Source organism: Kryptolebias marmoratus, linkage group LG22 (genome assembly GCF_001649575.2).
Source record: "Kryptolebias marmoratus isolate JLee-2015 linkage group LG22, ASM164957v2, whole genome shotgun sequence".
Taxonomy (NCBI): Eukaryota; Metazoa; Chordata; class Actinopteri; order Cyprinodontiformes; family Rivulidae; genus Kryptolebias; species Kryptolebias marmoratus.
Genome location: NC_051451.1, coordinates 28307443 through 28322284, shown reverse-complemented (window position 1 = coordinate 28322284; position 14842 = coordinate 28307443). Strand labels below are relative to the sequence as shown.

The 14842-nt window shown below is 44.8% G+C and overlaps 2 protein-coding genes across 2 annotated transcripts; one reads left to right on the top strand and one right to left on the bottom strand.

Moving 5' to 3' along the window:
* The first annotated feature begins 6084 nt into the window (after positions 1–6084).
* Positions 6085–7889, top strand: LOC108247169 (N-acetylneuraminic acid phosphatase). The gene is made up of 2 exons (XM_017435090.3): positions 6085–6244; positions 7101–7889. The coding sequence occupies exons 1-2, from the start codon at positions 6155–6157 to the stop codon at positions 7746–7748; spliced, it is 738 nt and encodes a 245-aa protein (XP_017290579.1). The 5' UTR covers positions 6085–6154; the 3' UTR covers positions 7749–7889.
* A 720-nt stretch (positions 7890–8609) lies between these two features.
* On the bottom strand, positions 8610–14758 carry polr1b (RNA polymerase I subunit B). The gene is given in 15 exon segments (XM_037973432.1): positions 8610–9746; positions 9840–10090; positions 10159–10355; positions 10684–10840; positions 10922–11142; positions 11145–11297; positions 11369–11650; positions 11729–11900; positions 12212–12383; positions 12552–12775; positions 12859–12995; positions 13106–13238; positions 13318–13464; positions 13571–13738; positions 14480–14758. Coding segments are annotated over 15 exon segments (3474 nt in total). The 5' UTR covers positions 14657–14758; the 3' UTR covers positions 8610–8863.
* Between the last annotated feature and the right edge of the window lie 84 nt (positions 14759–14842).

Below are 14842 nucleotides of genomic sequence, written 5' to 3'. Positions count from 1 at the left end.
CCCCCCCCCCCCCCCCCGTAATTAAAAACACAGTTTCAGACATCTTTGTGTCCAGCAACACTCGATAACTGAAAACTTGAACCAAACATTTTGACATTTCTGTTCAGAAGGATTTTTGTGACCTGACGTGAAGCAATTTATCCATGTGGTAGAAATGACACACAATGATTGTGTGTGTGTGTGCGTGTGTGGCGGTTTTCTTTCATGTGTCAGAGAGAGAAACATAAAACTCGGTCGTTTGTCTCAGCTTGTTCTGTTTCCTCATCCACTCAGCCTGAAAATTACACCTTTGGGTTACGGCGACGTGACACAGAATCTGAGCTTCTAGAGATTAGAGGAGCTCTGCTTCAAACACACACCATAAATAAATGCCATTTAAACCATATCTCGCTCTGTGTTTTGGTACTTTAATGTCTTTTTAAGGACATTTCCTGTCTTTTTTCTTGCTCCTGCTGTGTCGGTTGTACAGCAGACCTCAGTAACTCTTCGGGCTGTCGCAACGTGTCGGTTTTTAAAAATAAATCAGGAGTCATAACTTATTTGAAGTGACAGTGACACAACATTCCTGTAAGAGCGTTTAAAAATCCTGACTCATTCGTGTGATTTATTTCCTACTGAAACAGAAACACTGATAACAACTCTTCAGGACAATGAATCCACACGACATCGACAGAAAATTTAATTTGTTTTATTTTGACACTCGAGAGTTTGAGAAGTCAACTTTTAAAACAAGACACTCTTATTTGCTGTTAAGGCTTCTTGCTTTCAGTTAAAAATACTTGTAAATAAAGCAAAAGGCCAAAAGAAAGAAATCAAAGTTACTTTATGGAGTTTGTAGAAAAAATATTTCAAATGCAAAAATAATCAACGTTCTGCAGCCAAACCTTGTTTCCATCCGCGTCACTGTCTGCTGGTAGTTTTATAGAAGAGTTTTATTTTAGGTCCTTTTATTTTCTGTATGGGGATGTTTTAGTTTTAGTTTCTAACTGACACCCCCGTTTTTTCTGACACCGTGTGATCGTATTTGTCACAGAATAAACAGTTTGGAGGGGATTTTTGTGTTTCGGAGACACCTGAGTTTCATCATGAGTGTTAATGTAAAACACAGCCTTGGGCCGAAACTCAGAAACTGAAAACTTTCTGTTCAGCTCCTTCTTCTCCACATCAGACCGGAGCAACGCTCTCATTACTGCCGTCCACGGTGGTAAAAGTCTGATTATTATTAATTAGTTTGGGTTTAGTTTTCTGAAAGTTCACTTGAAGACATTAATTGTTGAAAGCTGAGATTTCCTGGGCTTGATAGAAAGTGTAGTTCCTCATCGAGGCTTCCTGCTGTTTGACATGTCTCTGTCCACAAAATGAAAATGCTTCATTCGTTCAGCTGCAGCAGGACGTCCCATTCTGGCTTGGGTTGGTTGGATTCTTCGGTCGTCCTGCAGACTCAGGTAACCCCACCAAACTGAACGGGTTCAAGGACTGATGGGTTTTGGTTGAGGACCGCGGCCTCAGACTCTCTTCCCATCACCTCACACTCAGCGCACGCCGAAGGTCATGGCCTAAAGACGCCAACAGAACCACATCATCTGTAAAAAGCCGAGACGAGACCCTGAGGTTCTTAAACCGGACCACAGGATCAGAGACCGGGGACAGCCCTGGTGTGACCCTAAAACCCCACATGAAGAATTTCATAATAACAATTAAAGGCCGCCGCCTTTCATGCCAGAGTTTCAAACTCAGATCATCTCATGTTGAAAAATAACAGTTAATACTTTTTATTTATTATACTTTTATTTTAGTCAAACCTTGAAAATAAGGTTATGAACCATCTCAAGTGATGTCTCCCCCAATCTGAGTTATGTAGCTGTGGCGGCCATCTTGAACTGAGTTGACTCCAAAGGTTAATCAGCTGTGGATGTACAGTACATCCAATAATAGTTAACAAAGAAGGTCTGTTAAAAGCTGAGTTATGTGACACATACTTTGTACTAAGACAGACTATCATGAGAGAAGTATGTAACTCTGGATTTACTCGTCTTCCGACACGTAAGGGACTGCCCCTTGCGTGCAAAAGTTTCAGTGAAACTTGTTGTCATTGTTTATTCATTTGGCAGAACTGTTTGATGTCTGAGCTCATGTTAACATGATCATAAAACTCATCATCTGTTGTTTCTTTGATTCTCTTTGTTTTAAGACAGAAATATAAAGTCTCCGCTACAAAGACTGCATGAAGCGTCTACATGTTCCAGTTTCCACCTGATGCATTTCAAACACTTCTCCTCTGGTTATCTGTTTAATGGATTTGTGCTGCTAATTTGGACACTTTGACATTTTTATAATAACTGACTGCAACAACACAGACAGATTTCTAAAACCCAAGACTTCAATCTGACATTTGTAATTAATCTGCTCAGGTTTGTTGATTTAACTGCACCAAAACCTTTTATAATCAGATGTCAGTTTTCTGCTCTTTATTCAGATACAAGCAACAAACAGGAAGTTGTTTCTCTTTGGTTTAATGTTAGTTCTGATTGGTTTTGGACCTGCAGTGGTCACCAAAAAAAAACTCAACAATGTCCTGTAATCCCAACAAAATGGGCATCTATATTGAGAAGGAATTTAATAAACTGTTCATTTAAACTTTTAGTGAAAAAACCAAAAATGTCATATCTTCAGAGTTGCTGTTTAATTATCATTAATCAGCCGGCAGGTGGGCAAACTGTTTTTATGTTTTTACCCGAAGATGTTCTCTGCTGCTTGCCTGGACTCAGGTCAGTTCAGTAGGACGTCCGACAGCTTCGCTCTGGACGGATTGTGTTCAGACTACCAGACGTAGGACTGGTACCTCGAGGGAGTTCAGATCTGTATTCGATTGCAAATCATTTCAGACGACAAGTTTGAACAGCCTCTTTGTGAGGGCCAGAGTTGTATCTGAGTCTTTGTGAATCATTTGTTTCCACTCATGGTGTGAGTAGTATTGATTCACTCTCCCCGCTCGCAGTTTTCCATCCAGAGACGGGTTGGAAGGGGGGAGTTCGGCTCCTCAGAGCGAGAGTGTCGGTTCAGAGGCCAGTCAGAGGAACTCAGGAGGTTCCTGCCTTTTTATAATCTGAAATAGTCCCAGTGTCCACACAACAGAGTCCTGTCGACAAAAAGAAGAGGAAAACTGTCCAATGAAGTGGTTGCTTTATTGGTTTATGGTTTAAAAGTGACTCTGAGTGCACCTGCTGACCCTTACATGAGCTTTTCAGGACCGGACATCACGTCTTGATCAGGACAAGCCTGGCGTGGCTGAAAAGGCAGCATCCTGGCCCGGTCCGGTTTCTGTTTCTGTGTACGTGCAAGTTACCGTTCTCCTCCTGTTACCCTGACCAAGTGGCATTAGACACAGGCTGCAGTTCATACATTGATAAAATCTCACATCTACGTGTGTGTGCGTGTGTGTGGCCACAGATTGTCTCTGTTATCCGAGGAAAACTCAGATTGGATCTGCTTTACAAAAGAAGGCGAGCAGAGTTCCAGTTATCACTTTTCCTTTCTATCCCAGAAGAATCATACTTGATGGAAATCCTTCCAAACTGATAAAAGTTTAAGTATCTTTTGTATCTGTTGTGTTAAATGGTGGCAGGGAATCAATCCGGCATCTCGTTAAATCTCTGTGAGTGATTCCTCTCGTCGTGCCGCCTGCATGCTTCCCATCATGCATGTCTGCTGTCACGTAGGTTTCACTTTTGTCCAAACTGCAACTCAGTAATTATCAGTTTGATTACCTGAAGAGGCAAACATACATGAACACTCTTCCCCTAAAGCACCAAGAGAGAATTACACAAGAACTTTACAGATAGTGGCTAATAAATATACAACTCTGTACTTATCAGGTACAATCCCTGTAAGTACCAGGAAAGTACCAGGTATGAACCCTGTACCCTGCTATGACAACATGACGGCGTGTCTGAGGAGCTGATGACACCATTAATAACCGTCTCTCGGGGGATTCATGCCCAGCTGATGGATCACATGTGATCGAGTGCAGCCGCAGCCACCCACACAGACTAAAAACAGGAATGCTGTCGTACCAACGAGGACATGGAGCCTCACGGTTCCTTCAGAGGTTTGTACTTTCTTGGAATTATAACGCACGTACTGATAAAAGGAAGTTGTTTTACTCATTTCCCCCGCTCCTCACATGAGGGGGAAATCCATCCTTAGATAAAACACTTACCCAGTGTTTTATCTCCCTGTTTTTAAAATTAAAGGTAATTAAAAACAAACAAAAAAAAGGTTTATTTGCTGCAGTCTGTCATTTTATAATTCCCTTTACACGCTGAGCTCAGCTTCTCACACCAGTTTATGATTATCCTCTGCGTGTTTGTTCCTAATTTATTGCATTAATTACCCAATATTCCCCGACTGAAGCACCTGCACTGAGATCAGAACAGCCAGGTGATGTTGTGAAGTCTGATTGGTTGCAACAGTCCTGCCAGGCGTTGCGTGTGAACCTCTGGCCTCCTGCCAGATGAGAGGCCGAGTTAAAGCGCAGCTTGCATAAGACGTGAGGAATGTTTTTATTTTTGAAAGACGGCGTGTCACGGAATATGTGTTTAATTTGGCAATCTGCACGGCAAGGAGTCACGTAGGACGTTTATTTAGAAAAGTGAGGCTACTGTTCTTAGATCAGCTTCATCTTCCTGCTGGTTCTAAAAATAGTTCAGATAGAAAATAAGAGGCAGGTTTCTGCTCCTCTGCTTTCAGAGAAGTTTCAGGGCTTTAATGCAGTTAATAATTATAACAATAAAACTCGTCATTATCATAATTAAAGGCTCAGCATTCCTTGAAGGAATGCATATCACCCGCCAACTTTCATGCCACCTTATGTTGAGAAAAGACGGCGTGTTGCCATTTCCATCAAACCTGAAAACCTGCGATATGAAAAGATGTCACGCTCAAAGGGTGACTCTCAGCTACTACCACTGAGTTAAACTGTCACAGTTTAACTCCGTGTCTGTAAAACCGAGTCGTGTTGGCCGAGTTCGGTTAGCTGTGGCAGCCATCTTGAGTTGGATTGTCTCTAAAAGGCAGATAAAGATCAAATAACTGAAGGTGTCATTAAAACACGTCCAGTGGTTCATGAGATATTTTGCTAACAGACAGATTGGGTTGACTCCAAAGTTTTAAGCAAAGATCTGGCACAATGAGCAGCACAATCAGCTACTACCACGTCCAATTTTAGCACAATATTCGTACATTAGACTGATTTAAAAGCAGGCTTGTGTTTTTTAAGTTAAATTAGCCATGACGGCCATTTTGGATTGGGTTGGCTCCAAAAGATATTCAGTTGTAGATGAGTACCCAATAATTATTAGTTATTTTTTAAAATTAAAACCTGTTCATTGATTCTGGAAATATTTTGCTAACAGAGAAACTAAGTAAACTTCAAACAGGTAATGGAAAACTTTTAAACAGATCTTGTGTTTCATGTTAGCCCTCAGGATAACTGCTAGAAAAGACTCTCAGCTACTACCACACCAAACATTAGCTGCACATCTGTAAAACTGACCGAGCTGTAGCCATTTTTGTGTTTTCTAAAGTGAGTTTGCTGTGGCAGCCATCTTGAATCATATTGACTCTAAAAGTTAATCAGCTGTAGATGTTTATTAGATTATGACTTTCTGTAAGTTTTACTAAAATTTGTCAATTTCTTCATGAGATATTTTGCTAACAGATAGAAACACATTCGATTTTTGAAAATTTATTATTACAGATAAATAAAGAAAATAAAGAAATTCCTACAGTTTCAGGGCTTTTGTGAGTGCAGTTCGATGCCTTTAAATTGTTTCATTTATTAATATGTTTTATTGATTAAAGAATTCGTATTGAAAAAAGTCTGCTTTAATTATAATTATATAAAAACTGGCAGTAGGGCTGTATAAAACACCCGTTTAAAAAAACAGCTGCTCTCTACGCGCTTCGCAGTTGGTGTAAAACAAAAATAAAGCGCTTCACGTTTCGGTGTGTGTTGGTTTGTGGCGCCATCTTGAGGACAAAGTTCCCAAAGCGCGAGAAGTCGCCTCGGGACTCCAACTCCCATCATGCCCCGCGGCCGGCGGCGCTTCCGCAGTGCAGGTTTTCGCCCCGTGGAAGAATCTCGCGCTCAGAAATGGCCGGCAGAGCAGTGAAAGCAGTTCTCTTTGATTTGGACAACACCCTGATAGAGACGAGCAAAGCTGGAGGAGCTGCGCTTCAAAAGGTGAATAAATTTAAACAGTTTAATTCAAATTTAAACTCTTATTTGTGTCAGGTGTTCGGTTCAGACAGCGTATTTAAATGAGCTAACAGCAGGTGTATAATATGAATATTTTAATATTAATATTTTATTTAGTGTTTAAATAAATGTAAATAAATCCTCGCTGATAAGCCTCACTTCGCTCTGATTGGTTGAATCTTTCTCACACAACCCGGAAGTGGTCGTTGTTATGTCTGGGAGGGAATTTTATTTATTTAACTACACTTTTTTAATTAAATGTTAATGTTTACACACCTAACTATGACCACACAGTGTATAACAGGGATTAAAAAATAAAAACCCTGTGCAAGCATGTCCTAATAAGTGCCATTTTAAGTCAAATTTTTATTTTATTTCTTTTTTTTTTAACAGTTTTATTACTGGGGGAACTGTTGGATCATTTGGGGGTTTCCTTTTCTCCTCCTGCTTAGCTTTAAAGAGATATTTCAAACACTGTAAAGTGGGGTTTTGTAGAAAGTTTAATAACAATTAGTATCATACATGTTGTAGATAGTTCTTTGAATGGTCTCAGTTTGGACAAATAGTTTATTTCTGACAGGAATAACGAGCTAATGGCTAGTCCGAAGGCAGCCAATGATAATTAAATGCATTTAATCAGAAGTTCCTGGCTGCTGCGTACCTGCTGAATTCCACTGAAAACAGGAAATTTACCTTAATGCAAAACACGCACACAGAGACAAAGGAAGTACAAAAGGACTTTTTAAAACAAGCATCTACTGACTGAACGTCATTATCTGCTGCCGGAGCTTAAAGTTAATCTGTTATGGTCTGATTTCTCCTCTGTGTGGAAACGTTTCAGACCAGTGAGCTCCTGAAGACCAAACTGAGCCTAGATGATGACTCCGTCCTCAACATCTGTGAGAAGTTCAAGCAGAAGCTTCTACATGAGCGATACGACCCGTCGTCCGGCTCCATGGACGACCTGCGTGTGCGTCACTGGGAGGAAAGCATCGTGGAGACGTTGGGTAGCTGCTCGCCGTCATCTCTGGCGGCTCAGTGCTACTTCCTGTGGAAAAACAGCCGTCTGGAGGCCCTGTGTCTGTCCCCTGAAGTCCGCTGCCTCCTGACGCAGCTTCGCAGCCGATACAAGCTGCTGCTGCTGACCAACGGAGAGGCCCGGACCCAGAGGGAGAAGGTGGAGGCGGCCCGGTGCGAGGAGTTCTTTGACGCCGTCGTGGTCGGGGGGGAACATCCGGAGCAGAAACCGTTCCTGTCCGTCTTCAGGCTGTGCTTCAACATGCTGGACGTGGACCCGCAGGACTGCGTGATGGTCGGAGACAGTCTGGACACGGATATTCAGGGGGGATTCAACGCCGGAGTCCGGGCCACAGTTTGGATCAGCGCCGCCGAGGGTTCTGACTTAGAAGGTCCGGTGAAACCAGACTACACCATCCCTACGGTGCTCCAACTACCGGACATCCTGGCTCAGCTGCAAGAACAGCAGTGATGACTGATTTTAAGTCCCTCATTCTAAAACTATCTAACCTTTTAACTACAGTTCAGTTTGAGCATTAAAATAAGGTCACTTTATTTTAGCTTTGGGTATTTTCTCTTAATAATGCACTAAAATTAAAGATTTTTCAACTCAGCTGTTCATCAGAATATTTAATTATTTAGGAAACTAATTATTCGTACAGGTTCCCGTCTGTCTGTAGTTATTTACTGGGATTACTTCAGTAACTTTACTTCCAACAGATCATTTTATTACTGTACACAATACTCTGGTCATTAATAGTTTTAATTAATCCTCGAGAACAGAAGAACTACTTGGAACTAAAGCCGGCAGCACGTTGGTGACCAGGATCCAAGAGGGAGTCTCCAAAATGTCTCCAAACGTTTGTGAGGTTCTCGGTTTCCTCCCGTTAGTCTTGTTGCTTGAGGGTCTGCGGCTGTTGGCAGCTCGTTAGACACAAAACGGTGAGAACGTAGGCGAACTTTCACCTGGAACCTCACTGAATTAAAACTTGTCTCCGTACAAACATTTATGAACAACTCCTGGGAACGTCAGGCAACTTGTTTGTCTCAATTTGATCAGTTTATTCGTTTTGTCTTTAATTAGTCTCAGTTTGGTTTCATCGGTCGCCAAACTAACCAGACGGGAAATTTAGTTTTTACAACGTTCAAAGCTCCTGCAGCTCGTGTGAAAACTGAACCCCACAGGAACGTTTGGAGACTTTCTGGAAACTCTCTTGTGAATCCTGCCCAGTGAGATAATCAGCTGATATTACCCACTTTTTAATAATCGTCATTCAGTCACGCCTGTACGTATTTAATCATTTACCAAGTAAGAAAATAAAGACGCAGCAGCTCACTGTGGCCCACAATTTAATTTATAAGTTTCATAAGCGTACAACTTATTCCAAGAGGTGTTAGATATACATTTATTTAAAAATTTCTTGTGCATCGGTCATCAGTTTCCCTCAGCTAAAGAACAACTCTCTTACAGACAGAAGCAGTTTTTTATTTGACATCTAGAAGAACATCATTATATAATCAGACATGAATGAAACCCGTGGCAGGTGAGCGGACTGACATCAGGGCGTTCAGGTCACGTCTTCCACTTCACTTCATGTCTAATTTGACTTTGATGTTCATCGCTGCGAGCTCAGCCACGAAGTAGCGGAAGACGTACGGGACGGCCACCGAGTCGATGGAGTCGCTCTTGCCACACAGAGTGCAGGTGGTCTTCCGGTGGCGCATGGCCGACCAGTAGGGCGGCGGTTTCTCCAGCAGCGGGGACAGGAGGCTGCCACAGTCCACGCACACCTGAGCCACCGAGCGGTCCGAGCAGTTAAACAGGCGATCGTGGAGCAGGAAGGAAGAGCCGTGAGCCAGCAGGGCGTCGCGCTCCATCTCCCCAAAACGAATGCCTCCCTGGATGTTCCTGCCTCCCACGGGCTGGTTGGTCACCTTGTCTCGCGCGCCGGTGGTTCTCACCTGGAACTTGTCAGAGACCATGTGGCGCAGCCGCTGGTAGTAGACGACGCCGATGAAGATGTCCGCCTCCAGCTCCTGGCCGCTCAGCCCGCTGTACAGCCGCTCCGTGCCGTAGTAGTTGTAGCCGCCGGATCGGAGCATTTTGCCGAAGTACTCGAGCGCCGAGCTCTCCTCGGAGAAGGTGAAAGGCGTGGCATCGTGGCTCAGGCCGTGCAGGGCGGCGGACTTTCCGGCCATGCTCTCGATCAGCATCCCGATCGTCATCCGGGAGGGAAAACCGTGAGGGTTGAAGAGGATATCCGGAGTCATGCCGCTCTCCGTGAACGGCATGTCCTCCGCCGGCCAGAGGCGGCTCAGGATGCCCTTCTGACCGTGGCGGCTGGCGAACTTGTCGCCGATGGTGGGGTTTCGTGGTATCCTCACCGTGATGCAGACCCGTTTTAAACGGCCCGAGCCAGAGTCGTTGCTGCAAATCTTTATGTTGTCGACGACACAGATCTCCTGGCCCCTGAACACAGAAAGAAAACCATCAGTTGCTTCAAAAACAGAAAAACAAACTTTCAGAAATCCCACAGCAGAAGGCAGAAACTTTGACTCGTACTTGTAGAAGTTGACGTGGGTTTTGCCCGTGTTGAGGTTGATGTAGCCGTAGAACGGGTCTCCGTACCGGAGCACCGATCCGATGTGAGGCAGTCCATCAGAATCCAGTTTTCCATTCACCTTCGGGTCTCCTGCCATGGTCCCGAACACCACGCTGTCCTCTCCCCTGACCTTAACCGCCAAGTCCACTAACTCCGTCTTGTAGATGCTTCCGTGGGCGAAACCTCTTTCCCACGATGACTTGTTCACAATCTAAAAAAAGTCAAAAGGTGTCAGCGTCTCATTCCAACCTGAGCTTTAAAACGACCCGTCTCTCTCACCATGGCGTCTTCCATGTCGTAGCCTGTGTACGATATGACGGCCACGATGGCGTTGGTGCCGCTCGGGTAGTTGTCCAGGCTGTAATGGTCGTACATGTAGGGCCGGACCAGCGGGCTCTGAGGGGTCTGGAGCCGGTACAGCTTGTTATCGGAGCGATCCGTGAAGGAGTGCAGAGGAAAACCCATCGTCTGCTTCCCTGGAAAAAGAAAATGACAGCTTAAACACAGAAGAAATAATGATTTGATCCCCTAACGGCTACGTCTTTAATCTTTATGGTTTCATTAAATGAAGAGACAGAATATCAATAAAATACAGGAAAAAACATTCCGTAAAAGTTACAGATTAGAGGTAAAATAACTAATTTAAGATGATTAAGCAGCCAACCTTCAGGATTTTTATTGATTTTTTCCATTAAAATGAAACTAAAGCCAACAAAACTGATTCCCCCCCCCCTGCATATATTGTAATCACAATCTTGTTTCTTTCCTGGTTAAACCCACGTCTTTGTAAAGGTCTGAACTCACCCATCTGACACTGGTACATGTTTCTGGGACTCTGGTTGTGGTCCGAGTAGGGGATGAAGTTCGCCACCACGCTGAGCATGCTGTGAGGGAACAGCTCCTGGTGAGTGGTCACCCCTGCTTCGATCTCATCCTCCAAGATCCCCACGTTGATGTAAAGCTGCAAAACGGTGGAATTTATGGGGTTCTGTTGTATTTCCTGCAGCCAGAAACATCCTTTCGAATCCAGAGTCACACAAACCTGTTCAAAGGTGCCGATCAGCTCCTGTTTGCCGTGAGTTAAATTCTGCACGGGTCGCATCATCCGGCACGGCGTCGTGAACAGGAACAGGCCCGGATATAAGCTAGCTTTGCCCGTTCTGGGAACAAGAACGATCTCTGTCCACGGAGGAGTTTTCTTTTCTCCCAGCACCTGGAGGGAGGTTTTAAATTTAGTCACAAATCGGACAGGTGACGTCTGATGGATTCAAACGGTTCTTGTACCTTGAACCTGCGCAGCGACTCAACAACGGTTGGAGCTAAATCACTCTCCACCCAGCCAACCACGGCTCCGTCCAGAACCACAGGGTAGCAGTCTGAAAAGGCTCGGCCAGGAGGTCCGTCCACCGGGGTCACACCTGACACGGCAGAGAAACGTTTTAACTAACCGACAAACTCCTTGGATCTGTCATCTGAATGTTGGGCTCACCAAGGGAGCAGAGCAGAGCCGGCAGGGACGTTGTGAGTGTGGTGGGTGCAACTATTTCACAGCTGGCGGTCATGTGGTTCATGAGTCCACACGGCTCTCCGTCCGGAGTGTGGACGGGACACAGGAAGCCCCAGGACTCGGGCAGCAGCTTCCGGACCGAGGTGGTCCTCATCTTGGCGAAGGCGGCTCCTCGGTGCACGCAGCGGAAATGAGACAGGTACCGGATGAAGTTCAGTTTGTCAGCAACAACACACAAACCCGTGTTCTGCAGCATCCCAAGACCTACGGAAACAAGGCTTTCATTTAACACCAGGTGTCTGAGGACAGCATGCAGTCGTGTCAGGCTCTTCGTGTCCGTACCAGTCTTAGAGTGCAGGTTTCCAGTGGCCAGCAGGTATTCAAAGGCTTTGCTCATGTCTGAACCCGTGTTCAGCATCTTTATCACGTTCTCTGTGCTCCATCCTCCAGACAGTTTGGATCCTCGTTTGTCGAAGGACAGCTTCACAGACACCAACCACGCAGTCAGGCGTTCCTGCTCAAACGTTTCAGAAATTCAACAGAACATCTCTGAAGAAATCATTCATCATCTGTCTGAGACGTCAGTTTATAATCACCTAAACTGACAAAATGCCAACGTTTGGATGTCTAAAGCAGAAGAACAGTGAAGTCAGTGGAAATAAGAAGAATTTGGAAAAATTTAGACAGTTGAAAGCTTCGAGTTTGACATCATCACAGCAAGTCAATCCCTAAACTTTAACTGGGATTGTTTAAAACAACATTAAAGATCTCAAACAGCCGTTCAGCCGTATAAACAAACTCCAGGAGACTCAGATGAACTCTGACCTTCAGGAACATGAGGTAGAGCTGACCAGGAGTGAGCACTTCGTGGCACGTGATGCTGTCGGGGTTCTCCTCCATGCACTCCTGCTTGGCGTACGCGAAGAGCTTCCGGGTCATGAGACAAAGCAGGTAGAACTTCTCTGCGTCGGACTTCAGGTGGATACAGATGCATTCGCTGCACAAAACCCAACAAGTTTCATTAAAGATCCCATCCAAGACGTCAGGAATAAAGCGCTGAGAGCCGAATGACTGCTGGAGCTAGCTGAAGTTGTTAAAGCTAAAAATAGAAAAGGATTAGCTAAAATGCTGACTCAGCAATAAATCAATGGTCCATGGATCTTACTTCAGGAGGATGTTGGCGCACTGTTCGTTTGTGTACCACTCAGGTAGGTTTAACTTGACCCTGAAGTGCTCTCCCAGGTAATCGAGCACCTTGCTGCGGGTTGTGCAGCCCTCCTCCGCCACGATACGCAGCATCTCCGACACACAGGTTTTATAGAAAGAATTGTCCTCGTGACCTTTGATCAGCTCCTGGAAGATCTGGAAGTCTGTGAAGTCCACCAGGGCCTGAAGACCATCAAACACAACCACCATGAACTTAGGATGACATCTTCTTTTAGATCCTTCAGTGTATAAAGTCTGACGGATACCTTCAGTGCGAAGCCTAAAGGGAGGAAGAAGAGCTCCTTCTGGTAGATGAAGTTCACCATCACCGTCCCATTTTCCAGGTAATGGAGGTTCATATTGATTGCAGTGTGCTCCTCCTTCACACAACGCATAGAAATACCTTCAAGGTGCAAAACAGGATGCTGTTTATCATTTTTAAAAAAACGTTAAAATGAGCAAAGACTTGCTGCTTTCCAGCTACACATGATCTCCAAGCGTATATTTATTTACCGTACGGAGTGTAGCCCTGACCCCGGCTCTTCCACTTGGGTCTGGACATGGCGATGGGATAGTTCCTCCTGGGCATTATCAGCATCCGGATGACCTTCTCGATTCCATTCACGATGAAATAACCTCCCATTTCCTGTTAATGAAGGGACGTTTACGTCACATTCAGTCACAGTTTGATAAACCTCTGCTCGGCTGTAAAGTCCCTCAGTGACCTCAGCTTCTTCGTGATGCCTGACGAGCTCTTTGGGGGACATCCCATGCAGGTTGCACAGCTTGGACTTCACCATGACCGGCAGCTGACCCAGGGACTGCTTGATGATGCCTTTAGGAACCCCGTTGATCGACCAGCTGATGTCTGCCTGAAATGACATCCCATTATGTCCCAGAGAACAAACCGTTCTGTTTGGATTAAAAAATGAAAGAGTTATTTCTGCTCCAACAAACATTCGGATGACTGATTCTTACCACCAGCTTTCCTTTGTACGTGCATCTTCTTCCCCGGCATTCTGCTGGGAACACCTTCATCTCGGTGCAGATGCTCCCCTTCCCAACAGCTGGACTGTGGACGGTCGCGTCCACAAACGACAGGCTCACCTTGTCGTTTCTGGACAAGAACTCCAAAGGAGGGATGGCCTGACGAACGGGTCACAAGAAGGTTGTCAGACGAGAAGCTTTACTGAAGAACAGCTGCAGAACAACAACAACCTGAACCTGCTTTAGTCAAGGTTCTCCAGGAGTTTGACAAACAGATCAGAGTTCTTCAGCTCGATTACATGTGGAGCTCCTCATGGTTCTAATCTGGGTTCTGGCCTGTTTTTATTACGTGTTGCCTTTAAGGACCGGTTTTTAAGGTCAGGGATGTTAAATCGCTTTATTACTGTGGAATATTTTGATGATGATATCCGTTCCAGTAAATTAATCTGCCCTTCCAACGTTCCCAACTCTCCATGAGCCGGCTGTGAGCGTTTAAAAGAATTTGGGTTTGTTTAGAATCCTCTGTGATATAAATGAGTTTGATGAATTATGAAGCCCTAAAGAGTCAAATAAGTTTTTGTTTCTTAATTAAGAAGCTTAGAAAACATAACGCCCTGGTTCTTCTTGAAGATTCTGTTTATTTCTGATTTTATTGCAACATGAACAGATTATTTGTCCTCTCTTTTGTTCTGCTGAAACAAAAACATGAGTTTTGACTCCAGTGTTGGTTTCCTGCTGGTTACAGGATTAATTTGATGTTATTGTTAGTTTTTAAAGTCTTATCTTCTGGATCACCGACCTGTGTTTAAATCACCTCAAACCTAAAGACCTTTGACTGTCAGACCGACGGTTCCCGGTTCGGTACCGGGTGTTCACACACTTTAAAGCTGCCTGGCTGACCTGCACCACCCGGCTGAGTCCGTCAGTCACCGCCTGGTCGAAGGACTCGATGTGGGCTCTGGTCAGGTCCTGGACCGCCGGATCCTGGAAGTCCTTCAGCGTCCCGAACCGTCCATCCGTCAGGTTCTTCAGGCTCGGTCCGGAAGGTAAACTACCCCACTTCGAGGACATGTCCATGTCTGCTGTCCTCCCGGGCTCACGTGCGGTTGTTTACCACATGGACACCGTGACACCGGAAGCACTTTGCTCTGGGACAGGAAGAAAGCGCTTCTTCATTGCTCGCGTTCTCGTTTGCCTTCTGTAGCGCCATCCTGTGAAGTCGATTATTTAAATTTATTTTAATTAATTCGCTCATTTATTAAT